Here is a 23,512-nt window from a genome sequence, read left to right as displayed (position 1 = left end):
ATCCGCCTGTTGGGCACCAAACGAGTTGACCTGAAGGTAGATAATGAAGTTTGTAATCATCCAAACGACACATAAAAATGGGGAAACGCCTGAAAGAGGCACACAGATGTCTGGAACGTGGAAGGTGTCACGAGAAGCAGAGACCAAACCCCTGGCGTGTGGGATGGAGCGGTTTGTTCTGGGCAAGATATGTTTCACTGGCCTCTCCAAACGTCGCTTATCGTCGTTGGCTCGGCTCTGTGCTCCGGCCCATCTTTGCCAATAGATGTGGGTCGTGCCCGGCCCGTTGCTCTGTGCGGCGTAAACATCCTCGCCCAGGCTCGTTCCAGAGTCTCGGAGGGGCCTGGTTATTTTTCCGAGATGGTGTCACCTCTGGTGTCTATTTTCGTTTCTCCAGAGACCCGTGTTTTCATCCCCGGCTCAACCCCCAAAAAGGAAGCGGCTTCTGTTTTAGGGACTCTGGTCCAGACATCATCTCATTGGTTGCCGTTCCCATTTTATAGATGGAATTACCGAGGCTGAGAGAGAGCCACTCACTTGCCCCAGGAGACCCAGGCCCTCCGACTCCGGAAACCAGGCCCTTGAGGGCCACGCTGCACCACCCCCCACCCCCGCATCACTGGAGACCCGCACCCAGCCCAGGGTTTCTCAGCCCGAGCTCCGGGTCCTTGTCTGTGGTGAGGGCCGCCCTGTGCCCGGTAGGGTGGTTAGCGCGTCTCTTGTCGGGCCAGCAGCAGTCTATCCGACAACTGGGACAACCCACAGTGTCTCCAGACATTGCCCGGTGTCCCCGGGGAGCACTCGCCCCAGCTGGCCCGATCCTTGTTAAGAGTACTCTGTCCCGGGAGAGAGGGAGGCTTGAGACCCTGGTCAGCGGCAGCTTTGAGCTGTGTGGCCTGTGTCTCACGCCCAAAACCGTTGACCCGGTCACCTCGTCAGCAGCTGTGACTACGTGTCCGCTCCAGGCCAGGTACGGGAGGGTACCGCAGCGCCCGGAAGGGGCCCGTGCCCGGGGACATGATGATAAACGAGGAAGCAAACACCCACGGGTGATTTCAGAGAGTACTGAGGGCCACAGAGAAGGTAAACAGCCCGGCACAGGAGGACGGAGACCTTGAGGCGGGGCGATCCGGGCCAGCTGCTCGGACGAGGTGCCATCTGATCTGAGACATCCCAGTGAGTAGGAGCCAGTCCACGTGAGGGGGGGGGGGGGGGCGCAGGTGCGTGTCTGAGGTAGAGAGAAGAGCAGGTGCCAATGCCCTGGGGTGGCAGTGCGTTGGGAGCGCTTTAGGGAACGGGAGGCCGGGAGTGGCTAGAACGGAGGGAGCAGAGGGGCGAGCGGTGGGAGACGGGGGCAAAGGTAGCGGCACTCGCGGGCAGCCAGGCCCTGAAGGGGGAGGGCAAGAGCGGTCTCAGGTTCAGAAGGGTCTTCCTGGCTGTTTGGGGGTGACCACGTTACGGGAAGGCAAAAAGGGACGCGGCAAGATGAGGGGAGGCCGTTTCCACTGTGAGCGAGGAAATGAGGATAAAGAAGCAAGACACGTTTCCATCACTTCTGAGACCTTCCCACCCTGAGGGCCTTTTGCCTCTTTTATTCGGAGTCCCAAACACGGGATCTGGGGAGTCAGGTTGCAGCTGTTGAGCAACTGTCTCCTCGGGGGGCCTTCCAAACCTCCAACCCTTTCTCTGCCTCTGAGTCTCCTAGCTCAGGATGCAAAGTCCCAGAGTAGAGTCTGATTGGCCAAGCTCAGCCATACACCCACCCCTTAGGTGGGAAGGAGCACCCTGATTGACAGCTGGGACCTTTGTATTTGGGAAGAACCAGGGATGCGGTGGCTGTGGCTTTTCAGGGGTTCCCTGAAGGAAAGGCGTGTGCGTGTGTATTCGTGCATGTGTGGGTATGTTTGCTCCAAAATACGGAGGAAACTCCCAAGTCAAAATGGATAAACATTCATTGAAATATTTAGATCTGAATGTAAATCACGAAACGTAGCATGATTCAACCAGTCAACTCTGGAATATCTCGACTCATAGTTGTTTATCCATTATTGCTAATGTAGGCTGTGGGGAGAGACGGTGTGGGGACAAATGTGCATTGGGAGACGCCAGTGTCCTTAAAACAGCCCGGCTGACAGCTCCATCCAGATGGCCCACGAGGGGCGGGAGAAAGCTCCCCACCGGCAGTGGGTACCCTAAGTCCCACCAGTCCCGCTTGCTGGGCACTTCTCCACATTCCTTACACCTGTTGGTTCCTTCCCCCCGCATGACGGTAGGCAGTGGCTTGCTGTCATTGCTGTGCACCAAGGCACAGAGGGGTGAGGTCACTTGCCTGGGGTTCCACAATCGGGAGGTGACAGACCAGGAGACTCTGGCTGCAGAGGCACGCTCTCGGCCGTTCTCCTGTGTCGCCTCCCGCGTCACCCAGACAGCGGACTAACTCGTGGCTGTCCTGAGGTTCAAGGGTGCAGCACAGAGAGATGCCCCCAGGATTCCTGTTGCAGAAACCCTCCGTCGCCCCCGTATCCAAAACGATGCTTTCATCTGCCCTCCTGTGCCGGGTTTACCGCCAGCTAATCTCAGTCTCCAGTCCCTGCAACACACGGCTTTTAGAGACCACAAATGCGATTATGACGAGGCAATTTCAGTTAGATTCAGGGCTGGGAGAGATAACAGAAGGGCCTGGTTCTCCCATCAGACTCTGAATGGCTCCCCAGCAGCACTTAACTCAGACAAATGGAGGAAGCAGCCGGGAGGGGAACGGGCACAGCAGCTTTCCGCTGAAGGGCCGCCTGCCCCGGCCGGCAGGACCGGGAGGGAGGGTTTCAAACGGACTTGGGGGTTAATAAATCCCTTTAAAGTTGGTGGCGAGGGAGGGTGGATTTTGACATCAGTCTCTGCAAGGACTCTATTAAATAAGGTATTAATGGAGCAGGGAGGGGGACCCATTGGTCATGAGGAAACTAACGCTTGGCGGGCATACGTCGTGTGCCGGCTCTGAGCAGTACAGGCATGTCTCAGAGATGTCGCGTGTTCAGTCCCAGACCGCCACAGCAAAGCCAACAGAGCACTAAAGCAAGCCAAAGGAATTTTCGGTTTCCCCGTGTGTAGAAAAGTGATGTTCACATTAAGTGTGCCATAGTGTCGTAAAAAAGCAGTGCCTGGGGGCGCCTGGGTGGCTCAGGCCGTTAGGCGTTCGGCTCTTGGGGTCGGCTCAGGTCGTGATCTCACGGTTTCGTGAGTTCGAGCCACGCATCAGGCTCTGTGCTGATGGCGGGGAGCCTGCTTGGGGTGCACTCTCTCTCCCTCTCTGTCTCTGCCCCTCCCCCACTCACGCTGTCTCTGTCTCTCGCAAAGAATAGAGTTTTAAAAAATTTGTTTTAATAAGAAAAAAAGGCAGCGCACATACCTTAATTTAACAATATTGCTAAAAAATGCTCGCTATCATCTGAGCCCTCAGTGATCGTAGTCCCTGATCGCAGATCACCATGACAGATGTAACAGTGGTGAGAAAGTTTGGAATGTTCCAAGAATGACCAAAACGCAACACAGAGACACAAAATGAGCAAAATGCTGTTGGGGAAAAAGGGTGCCAGTAGGCCTGCTGGACTCGGGGTTCCTCACGCTTTCAATTTGTAAAACATGCAGTGTCTGTGAAGCACAATTAAATGAAGCGCGTGGGGTGCCTGGGTGGCCCAGGCGGTTAAGCCTCCGACTTCGGCTCGGGTCACGATCTCGCGGTCCGTGGGTTCGAGCCCCGCGTCGGCTCTGTGCTGACAGCTCGGAGCCTGGAGCCTGCTCGGGATTCTGTGTCTCCTTCTCTCTGCCCCTCCCCTGCTCGCACTCTGTCTCTCTCTTTCTCTCAAAAATAAGCATTAAAAAATTTTTTTTTTAATAGTAAAACTAAAGCGAAGCACGAGACCACGTGGTGTGCCCAGATGTGTGTGTTAGTTCGGTCAGCAAACCCACGACATGGGTACTGTCACCTTCCCCATTTTACAAATGGAGAAACTGAGGCATCAGAAGATTAAACTAGTTGCCCAAGGACACACAGCTTTCAGTGTTGCAATGTATCTCCGAAAGCCCCCCCTTTTTTAAAAAATTTTTTTAATGTTTATTCCTTTTTTTTTAATTTTTTTTAAATGTTTATTTATTTTTGAGACAGAGACAGAGCATGAGTGGGGGAGGGGCAGAGAGAGAGGGAGACACAGAATCGGAAGCAGGTTCCAGGCTCCGAGCTGCCGGCACAGAGCCCGACGCGGGGCTCAGACTCACAGACAGTGAGATCATGACCTGGGCCAAAGTCGGACGCTTAACCGACTGAGCCACCAGGCGCCCCATCTGAGGGCCCCTTTAACGTGGAGTGTTTTTGCTGGCGTCCTTCCTCTGGGACATCTGCACCCTTTCTGTCATGATCACATTGTATCGGTGACTGAGCTGTCTGGCTGCAAATGGAGAGCTTCCCGCCCTGTGCGTGTCGACCATCCCCACGGTCAGCTTCGTTTCCTCTCGGGCTCCTTTTCCCTTCCCCTCATGTTTCCGCTTCAGCTCACTTTTCATTTCTTGGCTGCTCTCTCTCATCTCTGTTGGCCACTTCTCCTCTTCGACAATCCACTTTTGTAAGGGGTCTTGTAGACGTATCACCAGGAGACAGGGAGGCAACCCAGCCATGCACTCTGTTGTCTGTGCGTGAACCGAGGATCAGATGCACGGGGACCGGTCACCGACCGACTTTGCAAGAAATGACGTGACCGGCCCCCGGTCCTGATGTGCGTGTTCCTTACACAGTGATTGGTGGACTGGAGGGCCAGTAGCCACGTGTGCACTTTGTGCAGTTACGGTTAATGAGCCTCGGTGGCTAAGTCGGAACCGTGTTGTGGGAGACTGAACTGGGGAAAGTGACATGTGCGTGTATCGGGACCACGCAAGGCGAGGACCGCCTGTGACTGGCTGCCCTGTTCTTGTTGTCATTGCCGGTGGGTCGGGAGCCCCCTCGCTGCCTTGGCCCAGCACCTGTTTCTCCAGATTAAACACAGCCCTGTGTCAATCCCTGAGGGATCCCTCACCCCGCACAAGGAATTTTGCTCATAACACCAAGGGTCGAAAATCCCTTCCTACAAAGGGCCGGAGAGTAAATGTTTTGGACTTGCAGCCACACGGTCTCTGTTGCAACAACTCAAGAGTAAATGTTTTGGACTTGCAGCCACACGGTTTCTGTTGCAACAACTCAACTCTGCCATCGTAGTGTGCACGCAGCCGTAACGACTATATAAACGCATGGGTGCGGCTCTGTTCCAGTAGAAGTATTTACAAAAACAGGTGGCAGCCAGATTTGCTTTGCCAAACCCTGCTCTCCGCTAAGCGTCTCATCTGCTTTTCCTCGGGTCTTTTGATTGCAAGTGCGAGAGCTCAACTGAAAAACTGAATTAAGCAAACAGAACCACCACCCCCTCTTGGTGGCAAGATGGCTGCCAGCAGCTTCAAGTTTATGTCCCCATCAGCTTTAAGCCATCTCGAAGAACGTCCCTTTTCCGGCAGCTCCCTCAAAGTCCCAGGGCTCACCCTCATTGGCCCAGCTTGGGTCACATGCCTGGCCCTGAACCAATGACAGGTAGCCAGGGGAATGTAGTCCTCTGATTGGTCCAGCTGAGATTATGCCTGCCACCCTGGCGTCTGGAGTTAAGATCAGCCCATGTGACTTAAGTAAGGAAGTAGTGGTACCCAAAGGACCACAGTCAGGATCAAGCAGGCAAAATAAAAGTCTCCACTTCCAGGGGTAAGTTTCCACCCTGTGCCTGGTACGCGGGAGGCAGTGAGCGCTCCATCCTTTCAACGGATGCCAGCCTGCTCCCGAGGGGCGGCGTCAGCCAGCACATTATCGGTGGCCTTTCCTGGCCTGGCATTTAATTCCTCTTAACCTGCCTGCCAAGTTATTCCACCCCCACACCAGCCCCCGGGTTGGTCTTTCTTTTGCGCCGTCCAGGCCGCGAAAGCTAAACGCTCGGGGCTCCAGCCAGGACATGGGCTGTATTTTTAATCTTGATTTTAATTCCGGCTCATTCTCCTGGCTGTATCTCCCAGCCCCGAAGCCCCAGGGCCCACGCTAATTTGCTTCTCCCACCTCAACTGGTACCAGAATAACCATTTTAAAAACCGCCTGGGGGAAATCTAATCAAATGAGAGCAAAATCTAATTTGGCACTAAAAGCCTTTGACTGAAGCCCTGTTTTCTAGGGTCTCGTGGAGCCTGAATAGTAAACTCTTTCTGGATTTTTTAAGAGTTGGGGGTTGGAGAGAGGAGAGAGATGTGAAAGAGGGCATTCCAGCGGAGGAAATGGCCTCGGCCACTTTGACACCCGTGGCATTGGGTGATAATGGGCAGGGGTGGGCTTCCTGAGGCGGCCCCCCTCCAAGGAAGTTATCCCACCGGCCGGGCCAAGATTGAAGCTCTTTAGCATTCCAAGCTGCACATTCATCAGAAAGACATTGGTCCAGATCTTCAGGGACAAACCATAGGATCCCAAGCCAGGGTTTGGGGGACCTAGGAGAGAACCCAGTTTTCCCAGCAGGGAGATTCAGGGTGCCTTTTTCCCGCGGCTTTTGTTCACCCTTCAGGGGTGAACCTGAGGGAAGTTGTATGTTTCTGAAGCTACTTGAGGTCTTGGGTTGCTTTCAGAATGTGTCCCGATTCCAGGAAAATGCGCACAACATGTAAAATCTGATGTATGGTATTTCAGGGGACGTGTGGGCCCTTTTCAGTTTCCCCATCATGCCTCCTGTGGCTTCTGCTCACGATCTGGTCCCTCTACCCTGTAACGTCATCTTCTCCCTTCCTCCGTGGCTTCCCTGTGTTCCTCAAATGCCTCCAAGCTTGTTCCTGCCACAGGACCTTTGCACTTGCCGTTTTCTCTGTCTAGAGCAGTTTCCCTTGTATTCCTATTCCCCCTGATTCGTCCTCAGCAGCCTTCCTTGACTGCTCAAGCCCTTGGTGCCTGCCAGGGCCCATCTCTAGCCACTTTGTTGGAACACCATCTTTAATTTCTTCATCACTTTGTTTTTACCAACAGCATCACCTCTGTGATCACAGTTCCCCCGCTAGAATGTCCACCCCAAGAGGGCAGGGATTCTGGTGGCCTCATTCACTGCTGTGTTGCCATCGCCTGGGACGGCTCCTGGCATACCATCGGGGCCTAATAAATGGGTGTAGATATGTGAATCCACATGTGCTCAGGGCAGTGTCACCCCAAACCGAGCAGTTTCCATGGGCTTCCACCAGGCCTGGGTACAGTGATTTGCTATTTCCTGAAGATTTTCCTCTCAAGTGTTTTACGCTTTTTACTTCAGTGTCTTCAAAGGGAAACTTCCCCAGTGTTTGTCACGAATGGAAAGTGCCGGGGCTCCATAAGGGGTGGGGAGCTCCTTAAATTTCTCTCTCTTCCTGGGGCGCCTGGGTGGCTCAGTCGGTGAAGCGGCCGACTTCGGCTCAGGTCACGACCTCGCGGTCCGTGCGTTCGAGCCCCGCGTCGGGCTCTGGGCTGATGGCTCGGAGCCTGGAGCCCGCTTCCGATTCTGTGTCTCCCCCTCTCTCTGCCCCTCCCCCGTTCATGCTCTGTCTCTCTCTGTCTCAAAAATAAATAAACGTTAAAAAAAAAATTTAAAAAAAAAAAAAATTTCACCCTCTTCCTGAGGTAGACCGTCGGGGCCTTTGCAGGAAACGTTTGCTGACCCCTGCCGTGTGTCATTCTTCCCCAAGGAGGAGGAACAGGAGAGAGGGGAGAGGGGCCGGCAGGGTTTATCAGAGTAGAGCTCCCCAGATATGGAAAGACATCACATCAAATGTGAGGAATAAGGTCACTGAGATTTAGCAGACCTTGTTTCCTGGACGGTACTTGATCTCTAGGGGCCTTTTCAGCCCTTGCTACGTGGTTCTGTTGCTGAGGAGGGGGGACAGGTGTGGGTGGCAGGTGGAATTGTTTAGGTCCGCGTTTCTCACCCGCAGACTGTAGGCATTTTACACGGGATGGTTGGTGCGGGGCCTCCCGAGCGCCGTGGGATGTTCAGCCGCATCCCTGGCCTCGGCCCCCTGGATGCCGGTTGCACATCCCAGCCCCATCTGTAACAAAACCAAAAACGTCTGTGGACATTGCCGAGTGTCCCCTGAGGGGCAAGCCGCCCCTGGCTGAGCACCACTGCTTTCGGGGAGGGCCGCGAGTGTCTGAACATGCCGTGTTTCCGAGGGAGAAATCCAGGCCTTCTGCTCGCCCGGGCCTTGGACGCTGAGGCCCCTTAGTCCGGCCGACATCTCAGTCCTTGTGCCCTGACACCCGCTGGGGATGCACAGTCGCTGTATAAGTGGACGCCCGCCGCCTGACTGCTTTTTTTTTTTTTCTTTAATGTTTATTTTTGAGAGAGACAGAGACAGAATGAGAGTGGGTTGGGGCAGAGAGGGAGGGAGACGCAGAATCCAGGCTCTTAGCTGTCAGCACAGAGCCCGACGCGGGGCTCGAACTCTCGAGCTGTGAGATCGTGACCTGAGCTGAAGCCGGACACTCAGCCGACTGAGCCCCCCAGGCGCCCCTACCTAACTGCTTTTACTCTCTGAATATCGGATGTTACCCGGGACTCCGAGCCCGGTGGCCAGTTTCCCTGCCCCTCCTCCCTGGAAAGCTCGGGTTCTTTCTATGTCCACTTTGCCCCCCAGCCACACAAAGGGAGGCCCCACCCTGGGCTTACCCTGAAGCTGCTCGGGACCCTCTCTTCCTGTTTTCACCTCCTCTGGTGCCCAGATCCTTCCAGGAGGTGCTTCCTCAGCCTCCTGGCCCAGCTGGTGCCAGGGGAGGATTGAATGGACGTGCGTCCCTTTGTCCTGTGCCACGGGGACTCGGGAATTGGCTGCTCGGGTCCTTAAGGGGGCTTCCCACCCCGAGGCGGTCCCAGCTACCTGCCAGGTCTCCAGGAAAGTGTCCCCATGGAGGGCTCCAGCTCTGTCCCCGCTCTCCCGACCCAAGCCAGGTTGGGGGTGGGGGGGGGGGGGGGGCGGGGGGTCATCTCATCCTCTGCTGCCAGCACAGCCCGGCCCCAGGCCACTCCTTCTCCTGTGGATGTTCGCCTCCCCGTCTGTCTCCTCTCATCTTCGGCTCTGAGCAGGCACCTGCCCAACACTCGCACTTTGCCGGGCACGAGGCACCCTGCAACCCGCTTCAGCAGCCCCAGCTCTCCCACTCTTGAGCCCTCAGTGCTGGTTCTTGGGTGTCTCCGAGGCCCCAGTGTCCTCATCTGAAGGAGAGAGCCGGCATAGGGCCTCTGTCCCTGGAGAAACGGTCACTTCAAACTGGCTTAATCGGTTGTAATTTTTAAAACTCCCAGTCGCTGGCTGAGAAGAAAAAAGAACAAGAAAGTACCACCGAGAGGATCTTGTCTGCTCCCTCCTCCCCCACCGAGGGTTTTTTGGTGTATCCCCTTCCAGGTGAATCACGGCCGGTGTCGAACGTGCACGCGGGGAGGCGCGGCTCCTGAACGTCTAGCTCAGTGGGGTTTCACCAGCCGAAGCACCCGCGTTGCAGCGAGAGAGAGAACGAGGCTGTGCCCCGGGAGGCGTGCCCTGCCCGCTTGCTTTCCTCCACCGTACGTCCGTTTTCCCCGTTTGGGAGCATCTTCTGAATGAGACCGTGTGGTGTGCGTTGTTCCATATCTGGTTTATTTCTCTTAACGCGATTAGGTGGTTGAGACGCGTCTGGGTTGTTGTTTCTTTTTGAGAGCGAGCGTGCGCACGCGCAAGTCGGGGGTGGGGGGCAGAGGAAGAGAGGGGGAGAGAGAGAGAGGATCCCAAGCAGTCTCCATGCTCAGCACAGAGCCGGACGTGGGGCTCGATCTCACGACCACGAGATCTTGACCGGAGCCGAAATCGAGAGTCAGGCGCACGACCCACCGAGCCGCCCAGGCGCCCCGAGAGGCGTCTGTGTTATTAAACGCGACATCCCGCGGCGGGAACATCCACAGTGGATTCAGCCACCCCTTTGGTTGACGGGCTTCCGACTGGCTCCTAGCTGCTGTCGCGAAGAGCGCTACCCTCCGCGCGTCCTGCTCACGCTCGTGAACCAACGAATGCTTTACGGTCGAGCGAACACCCAGGGTTCGAATCGCTGGGGCGCAAGGTGCGAGCGCGCTCAAGCTCAGCAGACGCCGCCAGCCAGGGTCGCCCGCGTGGCCCAGGCAGTGAATAAAGGGCCCGCGTTCCACATCACCAGCAACAATCGGCACCGTTCTTTTCTAACGTCAGGTCTTGTGTTCTGGTCCCGTGTCGCAGGCAGGGTTCGAGGGGCCCATAAGCCTGCACGGGAAAGAATCGCACTCTTACTTTTATGGACCCTGCACCGTCGCTTAGCATCGCCTTCGGCGGGGAAGGTGGACCACGCACCGTAAGCCGAGAGGATCTGTCGTTTGGTCGCCGTACGAGTCACCGATCTCGTCACGCCCCACGGCACTGGTTGCAGATGCTGCAAAATATTCTCACTTGTCACCACTGTGAAATTATTATTCTTCCCAAGGCCCTTTACCAGCTGTTTTGAGAGGGCGGGTTACTAGATGGCACGTTCTTTGAATGCTCGGACAGTTACGTTTCAGAATAATTTACTGGCTCTCTAATCCTATATATTTTATTTTAGGCTTCGCCTGCTTTCCAAGGGCTCGGTGGCTCGGGGTAGCGCCGCTTTCACACCTCGGGGACACGGTGGTCGGGTGGCAGACAAGGCTCTTGCTGACCGTGTTCTCACGTGGCCTCCTGACCCTTCTCCCCCTCCAGCTTTCTTCGGGAAGTATCTTAACGAATACAATGGCTCCTACGTGCCACCAGGCTGGAAGGAGTGGGTCGGCCTCCTGAAAAACTCCCGTTTTTATAACTACACGCTCTGTCGGAACGGGGTGAAGGAGAAACACGGCTTCGATTACTCCAAGGTACGTCCTGCGTGGCCCCCTCAGCGGGGGTGGGGAAGGGGGGCGCAGCGCGGAACGTGACCCGGGAGCTCCACTGCCTGGCTTTGGAGGGCGGCCCTGCCCTAGACGAGGGATCTCGCGCAGCCAACGCGTATCATCTCGGTGTTTTCATCTCTCGCGCAACAGTCTCTGAGAGCGTTATCCGCAATCTGCCGGGGCAGAACATTCTGGCAGAAAGCGCGCGCACAGAGGGTACCGATCCGTGAATTTTCGCAAACCGAGCAGGCGCGTGCACCCAGCGCCCAGGCCGGTCAGCAAGCAGCGCGCCCCCGCCAGCCCCGAGAGCCCCCTCGTGTAACCCCTCCCACCAGCCGTCCCCCCACGGGGACAGCCACCCGCAGACGCACGGTGTGGCACGTTCATGCTGAATCCGGCTTCCTTGGCTCCGCACCACGTTGAGATCCAGCCCCGTTGTCGTGTGTGGGTGACCCCACCCCCGAGGCGACCCTTCCGTCACCATGGATTGGCTGCGCCTGTTCTAGAACCTCGCGTAAATGGAATCGTGTGCTGTGTGCTCTCCCGGGTTGAGGTTTTTCCACCTGACGTCACGCCTGTGACGGTCACCCGTGTGGCCACACGTAATCAGCGGGAACCGCTATGAAACATTCCCTTGCGGGGATGGGGGGTAGGTGTCCGTTTGCACCCGGGGGACATTGTGGTCTCCAGTTTGCGTCTCTTAGGAGTCAGGCTGCCGGGAACATCCTCTCCCGGGGCTTTGGGTAAGCACACGGACTCTTCTCCTGGGGCCTAGAATTGCTGGGATACACGGTAGGTTACGTGGCTGAACCAGTGTAGGTTCCCGGTTTACGGCCAGAAATGTTACAAGGGTTCCCGTTGTTCCACGGTGCTTATCAGCACGGGTATTGTCGTCTTTTTTTTTACGGGGGTATCGTGGCATTTCATTATGGTTTTACCAGAAAGATTTTTGAGGATCACATAAGTGAAGGTGACCAGAAAAGCCCTTTCTCCATAGTGATACCCCATGCGTAGCAGTTCAGGACAGCCAACTTCCTCTCTAGGGCGCCACAGACCCAATATTTTAGGCTTTACGAGCCACACAGACGCTGTGGCAACGACCCAAGCCTGCCGTTGTAGTATGAAGGCCACCGCAGGTAATGTGTAAACAAGTAAGCATGGCTTGTTCCAGGAAAACTTTATTTATAAAAACAGGCAGTGGTTGGTCTACGGGCTAGAGTTTGCTGATTCTTGGCCTAAGTGAGGGGGAGGAGGAGGGGGAGGAGGAGGGGGGACTGACAGTGATGTCTCCTCCAAACTTTCCATTAAAAAAACAAAAATCCGGAGACGAGCAAATATTCCTGGCCCAACTAAATCTTCTAAGCCAGCTTGTGTGCCCCCCCCCCCACAGTTGACCCATTCTTTCCCCACACATTCTTCCCTTCCCTCTCTCTTCCCCACGCTCACTGCCACTGACCCTGGGCCTGGCTGAGTGTCATAACCGCGGCTCTGTGGGGTAGTGTGATGACCGCCCTCCCTAGTTGGTCTCTCTCTGAATCGCTGCACAAGGCCGCCAGGCAGAAGTCGGCAGGGGACAGGAGCCACACACACAGGATGGGAAGCCAGGGGTAGGGGAGATGGCAGGTGGGTGTTGGGGACTAGGAAGAATGTATCCAAGAGGGGGCAGCCAACGTCCATCGGGCCTGTCACTCTTGCATAGAAACGTGGGCCCAAGAGGGCCAGGTTTTCTGATTTTTCAGCAGAAGCTACAAACCGACGCGTGTTTTTTGTTTTTTTCCTGTGAGATCTCCTGATTTTTAAACAATGGCAGCTAATTTCCTAGAATCCTGCGTGAATCAAGCGTGCCTGACCCATGGATGTACAGCCTTGGCGGCCCCCTGCCTTGTTCTGCCCACCGCCCTCTGGGGACCGGGCAGTGACTTCCCGTCTTGGAGGTGGAGGACTGGGGTGCAGAGCCCCGCCTTGACACATACCATGTGCCCTTGGATATGCTACCTACTCCTAAGAGCCTCAGTTCCCAAATCTGGGGAGTGGGTACACTGGTACATACTTAATAACGTGCACATCTTTTTATGGAGTGCCTATTAGGGTCCAAGCAACTGCGCTGGGTGGCTTTTTTTTTTTTTTTAAACATTTATTTATTTTTGAGATGACGCGAGAGACAGAGTGCAGGCAGCGGAGGGGCAGACGGAGGGAGACACAGCCCAGAGCCCGACGCGGGGCTCGAACTCATGAACCGTGAGATCGTGACCTGAGCCGAAGTCGGACGCTTCACCGACTGAGCCGCCCAGGCGCCCCCGTGCTGGGTGTTTTCTGTGTAGTATTTCTAATCCCCAGCAATCAGAGGCGTGAGCGGACTAGTCAAGTTTGGTCATGTCATTCGTTCATTCCCTCAACAAGTATTTATTGAGAATCTGCTATATGCCAGGCACTGTGTTAGGTGCTGGGTACCCAGGGATGAACAAAAACAGATCAGGCGTTCACAGCCTGGGATGTGGAGGTGGGTTGTTAACTGTGAAGTGATGGGCCCACGTGTGTGCACGCACTCGCACATACACCGTCACATCGGCCCCGTTGCCCACTTCATCAGCTCCATACGAGCCAGTTCAACCGGACCAGCCTTGTCCGTTCTCACAAGCACCCCCAGATCTTTGCTAGTGCTCTCCTGCCCTGGATTTTTCCAAGTTTTACCCATCTTCTCTTCTGTGAATCCTTCCCCAAGGGCCCCAAACTACAGGATTTATCCTTTCTTGAATCACACCGGCCTCTCTCAGTTGCTTGTGAACAGAAACTCAACTCAAAATGGCTCAACTGAAGAGGAAACGTCAGCTTATTTAACTGGTCCAGCAGTAACGGCATCAGGCACGGCTGGATCCAGGGGCTCACACAGACTCTTTAGGCGGTGGTTTCTTTCTCCTCTAAGCTCTGTTTTCTTCTCTGCGGCACCATCTATGGTCTCTCCCCCTCCCCCTTCTCCCCCTCCCGCCCCTCCCCCTTCTCCCCCTCCCACCCCTCCCCCTTCTCCCTCTCCCACCCTCCCCCCTCGCTTTCCCTGCCCCTTGTAGCAATATGGCCGCCCTTCCACGTTTCACCTTCCTGCCCAGCTGCAAGCGAGAGAGTCTCCTTCCCAGGATTCTCAGCAAATCTCACTGCATCTCGTTGGCTCTTGGCTCAGTCACATGTCTGTCCCCGGACCAATCGGTGTGGCCAGGGGATGCAGTGTTTTGATGGGCTGTAAGTCACCCGCCCCACTCCCTAGCCAGAGGCAGGGACAGCAGGAGCCCCACTCTGGAGCCAAACCCTGGAACATTGGCTGAGAATAGAGTCCAAATGAAAATGGGCGGGATGCTCAGTGGCCTAAAAGCGCCCTATCCCACTCCCCTTCTGGAAAGACTGCACACTTGGGGATCCCTCCTGCCTTTGACCAAGGATCACCACTCGTGTGTCCCCCTTACTGAGTCTGATCGTTCAGGCCCTGGTGGCAGCAACCACGTGTGACATCGCCTGGACAGAGCCCTCCCCCCTCACCCTGGGTCTCAGGCCTCCATTACCTCTGAGTGAATTGATTCCAAAGTCCTGATGGGGGGATTTGTACATTAGAAATACAGATTATAGGGTCTTGGGGCTGAACACGCTGCTTCCCTCCTCCCAGACGCAGCACAAGCACATCGTCCACTACCTAGAAAACCCCACTCCGTCCTTGTTAAAATTCCTCACCACGTCCACGCCTGGTCTCAGAGCAGCCCTGTAATCAAGTTATCCAGGGAGACTCAGAGTCCCTCTGGGGCTGAGGACGGAACATGCAGTGGCTGCTACTTACCCCGTTTCCTGCCACAGGCACATCTCCCCTGTGAATGAGCCCCGTGGGAGGATTCCTGGGCTCCCTGTTCCCAGAGGCCTGGGAACAGAGGGATGGGGGCCCCTTTGGGGTCAGAGCTGGCTCAGGTCCAGGGTTCGGACCCGGGGCGGGCAGCAGACAGTGGGAGCCAGAGCACTGGGAGGGAGCGAGAGGGAGCTCGGAGTTGCCTGGGGCTCCCTGCTCCAGCACTCTGAGGAGTGAGATGCCTGTGTGTCGCTGCCCTCAGTGGCTTCAGCAGGAGGCCCAGCTCGGGGGGAAGTGACAGTCCTTCCGGAGGTCGCCTCAAAGGCCCTCTGAGGTCTCTGTTCTGAGTCACTAATCCCAAGGCTGGATGCCATGAAAAGGGTCCTGATGGCAGGTGGACAGAGAGGCAGCGATGATGACAAAAGAATGATGTGGCACACGCACTGATCACCAAAGAGGACCAGAGAAGGCGGGACCAGTGGGAGAGGGGAATGATGAGGGTCAGGTGGTGGAAAGGCCCTAAGGAGCAGCGGTCTCTGTAAACTCGAATGAGACCACCCTTTGAGCCGCCCTTTGTCATTTGCGCTTTTCTGTCGTGGAGAAGCCTCCCTCTATGCAGGTTGGGACTGTTGAGTTGTTCGTTGCAGCTTTGTTATTGAAAGAAATCCACGAGGGCCACCAACGCAAGAAATGATTAAAAGACCACAAAGGAACCCTACCCTGGAGGATTTCTAGAAAAAGATGAGGGGATCTGTATATAACACCATCAGAAGGGCTTTGGACACGGGGCTGATGGAAAGAGCGGGTTGCGGAGAGAGCTCCTGTAAGCCCCTGTTCAGATGTCTCCTAGAGCACCCCGAGCCCAGGGCATCGCACCCCAACTCTCCTGCCCCCGCAGTGAGCACCACACCTGTGTGTATCCCTGGGTCACTTGTTAACATCTGTCTCCTCTCATTAGAGTACAAGGCCATGAAGGCAGGCGTGTGACTTTGCTTTGTTCCCTGCCATGTGGAAGGAAGGAAGGAAGGAAGGAAGGAAGGAAGGAAGGAAGGAAGGAAGGGAGGGAGGGAGGAAGGAAGGGGAAGGGGAAGGGGAAGGGGAAGGGGGAAGGGGAAGGGGGAAGGGAAGGGGGAAGGGACCAAGAAAGAAAGGAAAGGAAAGGAAAGAAAGAAAATATACACAGTGTGATCCAACCGATGTAAAAAGATGCATAAAGCCATACTCTAACACGTGTAACAATGCATCTGAGAAAAAGACTTCCTGGTTAAGGCCCAAAGGGGCCAAGATTGGAAGCAGGGGTGTGAGGAGTAATCAAAGGGAACCAGATTTGTTTGTACCGTTTTCATTTTCGTGTGGAAAACACAGCCGCGTGATTCTTGAGGAATAATGACTCCCGCTCCCTTAGACCTAACGTGCACCAGATACCGTTGGAATCGTTCCACCTGAAATTAGCCCATGTATGTCTCACCATAGTTACTGTTCACAACCAGCACACGAGGAAACTGAGGCACAGAGAGGCTAAGGAACTAGGCCACACAGCTAGTGAGTGGTAAAGCAGTATCATCCGAGCCTAGGCCATCTGGCCTCCAAATCCATTTTCTGAACTCCGGCCCATGGGTCAAGTCCTGCCCGCCAAGTGTTTTTGTCCAGCCTCTGAGCTTAGAAGGGTTTTTTACATTCTTAACTAGCTGGGGAAAAAATTACAAAAAGAGCAACATGTGACCAGCGCTCTTTTCCTGACATGTGAAACTGACTTGAAATTTGCAGTTTGGCCACATAAGGTTTTACTGGAGCCCAGACAGGCCCGTTCATTTACCCAGCGGCTGCTCTCTTGCTACAGTGGCAGTGAGTAATGCAAATGAGACCTCCGGCCTGCAAAGCCTCAAAGGTTTCCTCTCTGACCCTTTACAGAAAAGGTTTGTTGATGCTTGGTGTAAACCACCCCATAGGCGTCAGTAATTTTGTTTGGGGGCCGGGGAGGGGCGGGAACGATGGAGCAGACAAAAAATACAAAGGCCTGAGGTCTGGCTCTGAGTGTATTGCCAAGTGCTTCATTCCCGTGTGAAATGCTCCCACCATCTGAAGAAGGGACTGTTATCAGGCCCATGTTTTAGAGGCGGAAAGGTGCTTTCTGAGGGGCACAAAGGCGAGCCGCTGGCCCACAGATAGCAGGTGATAAAGCCGGGGTGTGAACCCAGTGTTGCTGACTCCAGAGCCCTCGGCTTCATGAAATATGATTGCTCCTTAAAGGGACGTGAACCTCTTTTGAACACAAGGGGCTGTAGAGGGTGCAGTGTCCGCATTATGATGTAGAATATAATTTAGACGGAGGAAGCCAGTGGCTCAGAAAAGGACACCCTCCCGGAGTTACAGAAGGTTGACTTGCCAAGTGGAGAAAACATCGAGAGGTGGGCTCGAGAGCTGCGCCAGGGTGCGGGCAACCCCCCCCCAACCCCCGCCCTGCCCGTCAAACCAAGTCTCAGGGGCACAGTCATCTGTCTCAAGGCACAGCCCGAAAGCAGCCCACAAGTGGGCTTCCCAAGCAGAACAGTTAACTAGTTCTGGAAGCCAGGAGACTCCCATCTGGGGAGGGGCCCTGAGAGCTTTGGGGTGAGCTGGCTTATCTCACCCAAGTTCAAAAAGAGGTAGAACCACGGGCTTCCGTGGGCAGATCTCCCAGGAGGCAACCATGAGACACGTTTGTCCAGGCAGAGCTTCCCGTCACATCAGCCATGGTCCCCATTCCCATCCTTGCAGTCCCCCCATCCCCAGCAGCCAGGGGTAATCCTAAGTGAGCGAAAACCTCCCTGTCCCTCCCAGGTCCCATGCCACCTTCTTACCACTGATGAGAGTGCTTTCCCACACCCCGCACAGGACTGTGGTCACCATGGGGACAGGGACCTGTGACCACAGCCCCAGCACTTAACAGGAAGCCCGGAACCCTGGGAACAGGCACCCAATAAGTAGTTGCTGAGTGAGCACATAAACGAGAGCAGCAGAGGCCGCGCCTGAGGAACGAGGCCGGGAATGAGAGGGGCCAGGCTGTCACGGAGCCCAGGAGCACGCCCCACGCCCCACACCCCCATTGGCAATGGACATTTTTGCCCAGAGCCCTGGCTAGCGATCCCCACCGAAGTACTGGGTTCCTCTTGGTTTACTGATCAAAGTCAGCAGGAGGTCAGGATGGGGAGGGGAGACAAGAGGACCCAGCTCTGGCTGCTAAGCTCTGGGTAGGAGCCAAGTCCCCAGAACCTGGCATCCCCAGCCCCCTACACCTGGCCAGGAGTGCACCAGGGGAAAGTCTAGCACCTCCCCCTGGAGAGCGGGAATGGGTCTGGCCCACGACTGAAGGGGGGCAGAGAGGGGAGTTCCTCATCGTCTGTCGGCTCGTCTCCAGGTTCTAGAAAATTCACCTTCCAGCCTGCTTCGTCCTCGCACCTGTCTTACCCTTCCTGTTAACAGCCTACCTCCCTCACGTCTTCTTCACGACTGACCCAGGCAGGCAGCTCAACTTGTCCAGAACCGGACATATAGCACTCCCACCCGCACCCTGACACTCTCTTTCTCCTGGACCCCCATCTCTATTCCCTTCACCCCAGCCAGAAACCATGGGGCAGGGGGCGGTGGGGGGGAGGGGGGGAATGACTGCCAGCCCACTGCCCCCCCCCCCCCCAGCCAGCCAGCCAACGGACACATCCTGTCTGTTGAATCTGCTCCCAGCCGGGACTGGACCATGCCACCGCCTGGCCCAGGTCCCCTCGTCCCTCCGACACCTGGACTCAGCTCAAGTACCGTGGCCGGAGAGATGGCGTGTTCTTGTTGGCCAGCCTGGGGCTTCACCACCCGCCCCTGGAGTACGGGTGGCGTCCCCTTCGGTCCACACGAATGGCTGGGAGGTGGGTGTGCAGCTTGTCATACGTCATCGCGGGTGCCCTGCTGCAGCCATCAGGGATCAGCAGGGGCTTAGCTAGAGCAGGAGTGGCTTTGAGGAGACCCAGGAAGGTGGGCGGCTGTCAGGCATGTGGAAAGGCTGCCGCACCGCTAAGACAGGCATAACGTTGGCCGGCTACGTGCGAGGCACCGTGCCAAGAGCTTTGCGCCTCTTAGCGCTCGAGACCCTCATGCCAGCCTTGAGAGTCAGACACGGTAATGACACCACAAAAGCTTCTGAACGTGGAATATCACAGGCTCCAGGGGCCCCGTATTACCCTCCCGAGCCCCTTTCCTGGCCTGCCCCCTCCCAGGAAGGTCACCCGTCTCCTGCTATGGATGCGCTTATTACATAGGCAAGCGTCTCAAACACTGTATAGCATCGTTTTCTGTGTTCTTAGCCTGTATATAAACGGTATCGTACCGTGCGTGTCCTCCAGCCTGCTTTCTTCACCCAGGGTCAGGTCTGTCAGGTTTGTGCGTGTGGACCCAGGTAGCTCTAGTTTGTTTATCGGATGCCCTATCGTGGCACCGTATGTCTCTCCTGGGAATGGATGTCCACGGTAGCTTTTTATTTTTTCATTATTTTTTTAACGTTTATTTATTTTTGAGAGAGAGACAGAGGGCGATCGGGGAGGGGCAGAGAGAGGGGGAGACACAGAATCCGAAGCAGGCTCCATCCAGGCTCCGAGCTGCCGGCACAGAGCCCGACGCGGGGCTCGAACTCACAAACCGGGAGATCGCGACCTGAGCCGAAGTCGGACGCTCAACCAACTGAGCCACCCAGGCGCCCACAGTAGCTTTTTTAAAAACATGTTTCATCACAGCCAAGTAGGCGCATAGTTCCAAAATCAAGCAGTGAAGACGGGGTTACTATGAAGAGCAAGCAGCTGCGGCCCATGGTTCCCCACCAGCCGGAGACAGCGGACCCACCTGCTGGTTCCGCAGTTACCTTTGTCATTTTAAGAACTTTCCCTGCGCCTTTGGGTCATGCTCCATAACTGTAGCAGCAACTCTTGGATTTAGGTGGTCTATATTGTTACTTTTATATAATAGGTTCTACAGATAACTCCCCAGGACTATTCATAAAAAGTATTTTGGGAAAAGTACACCAAGTAGCAAGTGGCTCTCTCCCCTCCTGTTTTATCCCAGACCCCAGGTAGCACTTTGATATCTGTCCTTCTGGATTCTTCCTTGGTGCTCATATGAAGTTAAGGGTTTGGCTTCTCCTCTCCACCACCCCCCCACCCCGCCCTCCCCACCCCACCTCCCTCCCTTCCCACAAAAAGGTGGGATCTTCCTGGATTTGAAAGTAGCTTGTTCTTTCCCTTAACAGCGTATCTTGGACACGTTTCCACCTCAGTAGCTACGAATTCGCTTCTGTGTAACATCTGCACAGCACAGCATTACATTTACTTCATTAATCGCCTTCCTGTTGCTGGTCACGGCGATACGTTTTTGCTTTATGAACGCCACGGCAGTGACTTTTCCTGTGCATTTAGTATAGAGTACAAGCGTCCCTGAAGGCCCGTCTTAGACGCACGGGCACGCCCGCTGTATGCCGTCCTGCTGAAGAGTTCAGGCAAATCTCAGCTTCTCAGCTGAGCCCTTAATAGCTGAGCTTTTAAAGCCCTCAGTTCCTGCTCGTTACATTTCCCCCTCTCCTCTCATCCCGCCTGGTGTCTAAGCAGGTCTGACTCTCAGGAGACCCCCTGCGCGCCTCTGCTTTTCTGCTCCTTCCTGCTGAGAGTCCTCGAACAGGTTCAGTTCCTGCATTGGAGTCCCTGCTGTTCCCTCCGCCTAGAGCTCTTCCTCTAGATGGGTGATTCTCAGTCCTGGCTGCACATCAGGATCCCTGGGAGCTTTTTGAAAGTCCAATGTGGGGGCACCTGGGTGGCTCAGTTGGTTGGGCGTCCGACTTCAGCTCAGGTCACGATCTCGCGGTCCGTGGGTTCGAGCCCCGCGTCGGGCTCTGTGCTGACAGCTCAGAGCCTGGAGCCTATTTCAGATTCTGGGTCTCCCTCTCTCTCTGACCTTCCCGGTTCATGCTGTCTCTCTCTGTCTCAAAAATAAATGTTAAAAAAAATTTTTTTTTAAGTCTAATGTGTGTGGGGCACCTGGGTGGCTTGCATCTGACTCTTGATCTCAGCACAGGTCATGATCTCACGATTTTGTGAATTCGAGCCCCACATTGGGCTCCGTGCTGACAACGTGGAGCCTGCTTGGGATTCTCTTTCTCTTGCTGCCCCTCCCCTGAACACACACACACTCTTTCTCTCTCTCTCTCCCTCCCTCCCTCCCTCTCCCTCTCCCTCTCTCTCTCTCCCTCCCTCCCTCCCTCTCCCTCTCCCTCTCTCTCTATCTCTCAACAAACTTTAAAAAATAAAACTAAAGAAAATTAAAAGTCCAGTGCCTGAAGAAAGCCACAGACCAATTAAACCAGCATCTCTGGGGCACCCAGGTGGCTCAGTCAGTTGAGCGTCTGACTTCAGCTCAGGTCGTGATCTCACGTGATCTCTGCTTTCAGCACAGAGCCCGCTTCAGATCTGCTGTCTCCTTCTCTCTCTGCCCTTCCCCACGCATGCTCTCTCTCCCTCTCTCAAAAATAAACGTTAAAAATATATATATTTTAAAAACCAGCATCTCTGAGAGTAGGCCCAGCAAATCGCCCTCAAGGATCCCGGCAGACAACCGAGGGTGATAAAAATCTCCCCACATCCAGCTCCTCATCACTCAGGTCTCAGCTTCAGTGTCACCCCCTCCAAGAGGCCCTCCCTGACTGCCCCTGCCAAAGGACGTCCCCACTCCGGCTCCTCGGTCACAGCTTATTTCCTTCATCCGTCACACTGTGTCACTATCTTGCTTCCGTGTTCACGTGTTCAGCTGCCCCTGTCCCCAGCACAGCGCGCCAGGAACACAGGGATGTACCCACCCTGTGGGTCTTTCGTGGTCTTTCTGGAGCCTGGAAAGGAGTTCAGGCTTAGGAACCAAGACTCAGGAGGCGTGGCTGCAACACTTACCATAAGCACTCAAAAGTGCGAGCTGGTATTATTTCAGCATCTATTGTGAATGACTGACAGACTGCCATTTCTCCCCTATCCTCCCCGACCCCCTCTCTCCTTCTCCATCAGCAACATTCGACGTTCCGTGTAGTTGCTCATTTATCGTCTGTCTGCCCCTAGGATGGGCTCCAGGAACGCAGGGATTGTCTGTCCGGGTCCCCGCTGTGCCCCGAGTGCGTCCGCTGGGCACCTAACACCGCGGGTGCTCAGGGCGGGTGCTCAGCTCCTCACTGGCTCTCCTGTCTCTCCCTGCCCCCCAGGATTACCTGACGGACCTCATCACCAACGACAGCGTGAGCTTCTTCCGCACGTCCAAGAAGATGTACCCGCACAGGCCCGTCCTGATGGTCATCAGCCACGCGGCCCCCCACGGCCCCGAGGACTCCGCCCCCCAGTACTCAGGCCTCTTCCCCAACGCGTCCCAGCACATGTAAGCTTCGGCGTCTTGCCTGCCGAGCCGCCGGGTGACGTGAAGGTGGGAGGGTCGGGCTCTGGGACGGTGATGGCAGCGACAGAGCTCTGCCTTCGCTCTGATCCTCCTGGTTCAAAGAATCCGGGAACCCGCTGCTCTTCTGTGGGGAAACCGGGTGCAAAGCCAGCCAGCCTGGCTAACAGACCAAAGCAGGTGGCAGGCAGTGCTGTTCCCTCGGGGCCCTCATCCTCCCCCGAGGGGTCTGTGCATAGAACTGCATTGCAGTATAATAGGCTTCCTTCATAACCCTGTGTACTCTATGCTATACCTTTTTTTATATTTATCTGGGGCGAGGAGGGGGGGGTGAGCATAAGCAGGGGAGGGGCAGAGATAGGGGGACAGAGGATCGGAAGCAGGCTCCAGGCTGTGAGCTGTCAGCACAGAGCCCGACGCAGGGCTCGAACCCACGAACCATGAGATCACGACCTGAACCGAAGTCGGACGCTTAACCGACTGAGCCACCCAGGCACCCGTACCCTGTGCATTTTAAACGTGGTTTTTGAGAAGGCGTCCATAGCCTCGTCAGGCTGTGAGCATATTCTCCAGCCTTTACTGAGCTGTGGGCTGTGTGGCAGGCTCCGTGCTCAGTCCTTTAGGTGACACCAAATCCCTGAATGTTCACAACGACCCTTGAAATGCTAGTGATCTCTTGCTGCAGAAGAAATTACCCTGAAACTGAGCAGCTAAAGTCACAAACGTGCACGACCTCACAGCGCCCGTGAGTCGGGAATCTGGGAGCGGCCTCCTCCTCCGGAAGGTTCTAGTGCAGGGTTTCCTGAGGTTCTAATCAAGGTGTCTGCGGGGGCTGCAGCCGCCTGAGGCTAGCCTGGGGCTCACTCGCACGGCGGCCCCTCGACCAGGGTGGCTTGAGTGTCCTCACGACATGGCAACTCTAGCTGGCTTCCCCCAGAGCAAATGATCAGAGACAGAGGAACGGACTGGGGGGCCTGGGGTAGACAGAGGTTGAGATGGAAGCCGGGGTCTTTTGGAACCTAATCTAAAAGGGACACACCATCGCTGTGTCGTATTCCATTGGTCACACGGGCTGCCTACCGCACCTGGCATTCCCATTTCACAGAGGGGGAAACTGAGGCACGGAGAGGCAAGGTGACTCGCAGCTGGTAAATGGCAGAGCCAGCTTGGAATCCCGCCCCCAGTCACACCTCCTCTCCCTCTGCCCTCCTGTCCAGTCCTCCTCCCTCCAGCTGCTCAGTAAATCGCTCTGGAAAGTTCTCTCCTCCTCTGCCTCAAACCACCTCCC

At 55.6% G+C, this 23,512-nt stretch overlaps 1 protein-coding gene across 3 annotated transcripts in view; it reads left to right on the top strand.

Moving 5' to 3' along the window:
• Nucleotides 1-23,512, top strand: part of SULF2 (sulfatase 2) — a 117,304-nt gene that overhangs the window by 68,524 nt on the left and 25,268 nt on the right. For all 3 annotated transcript variants that reach the window (XM_058685881.1, XM_058685883.1, XM_058685884.1), the window contains exons 4-5: nucleotides 10,798-10,949; nucleotides 22,040-22,209. In XM_058685881.1, coding sequence (XP_058541864.1) covers nucleotides 10,798-10,949; nucleotides 22,040-22,209 — 322 coding nt within the window. The remainder of the gene's footprint in view (nucleotides 1-10,797; nucleotides 10,950-22,039; nucleotides 22,210-23,512) is intronic.

Source organism: Neofelis nebulosa, chromosome 9 (genome assembly GCF_028018385.1).
Source record: "Neofelis nebulosa isolate mNeoNeb1 chromosome 9, mNeoNeb1.pri, whole genome shotgun sequence".
NCBI classification, from domain to species: Eukaryota; Metazoa; Chordata; class Mammalia; order Carnivora; family Felidae; genus Neofelis; species Neofelis nebulosa.
This window is presented reverse-complemented; position numbering and strand designations above follow the sequence as displayed.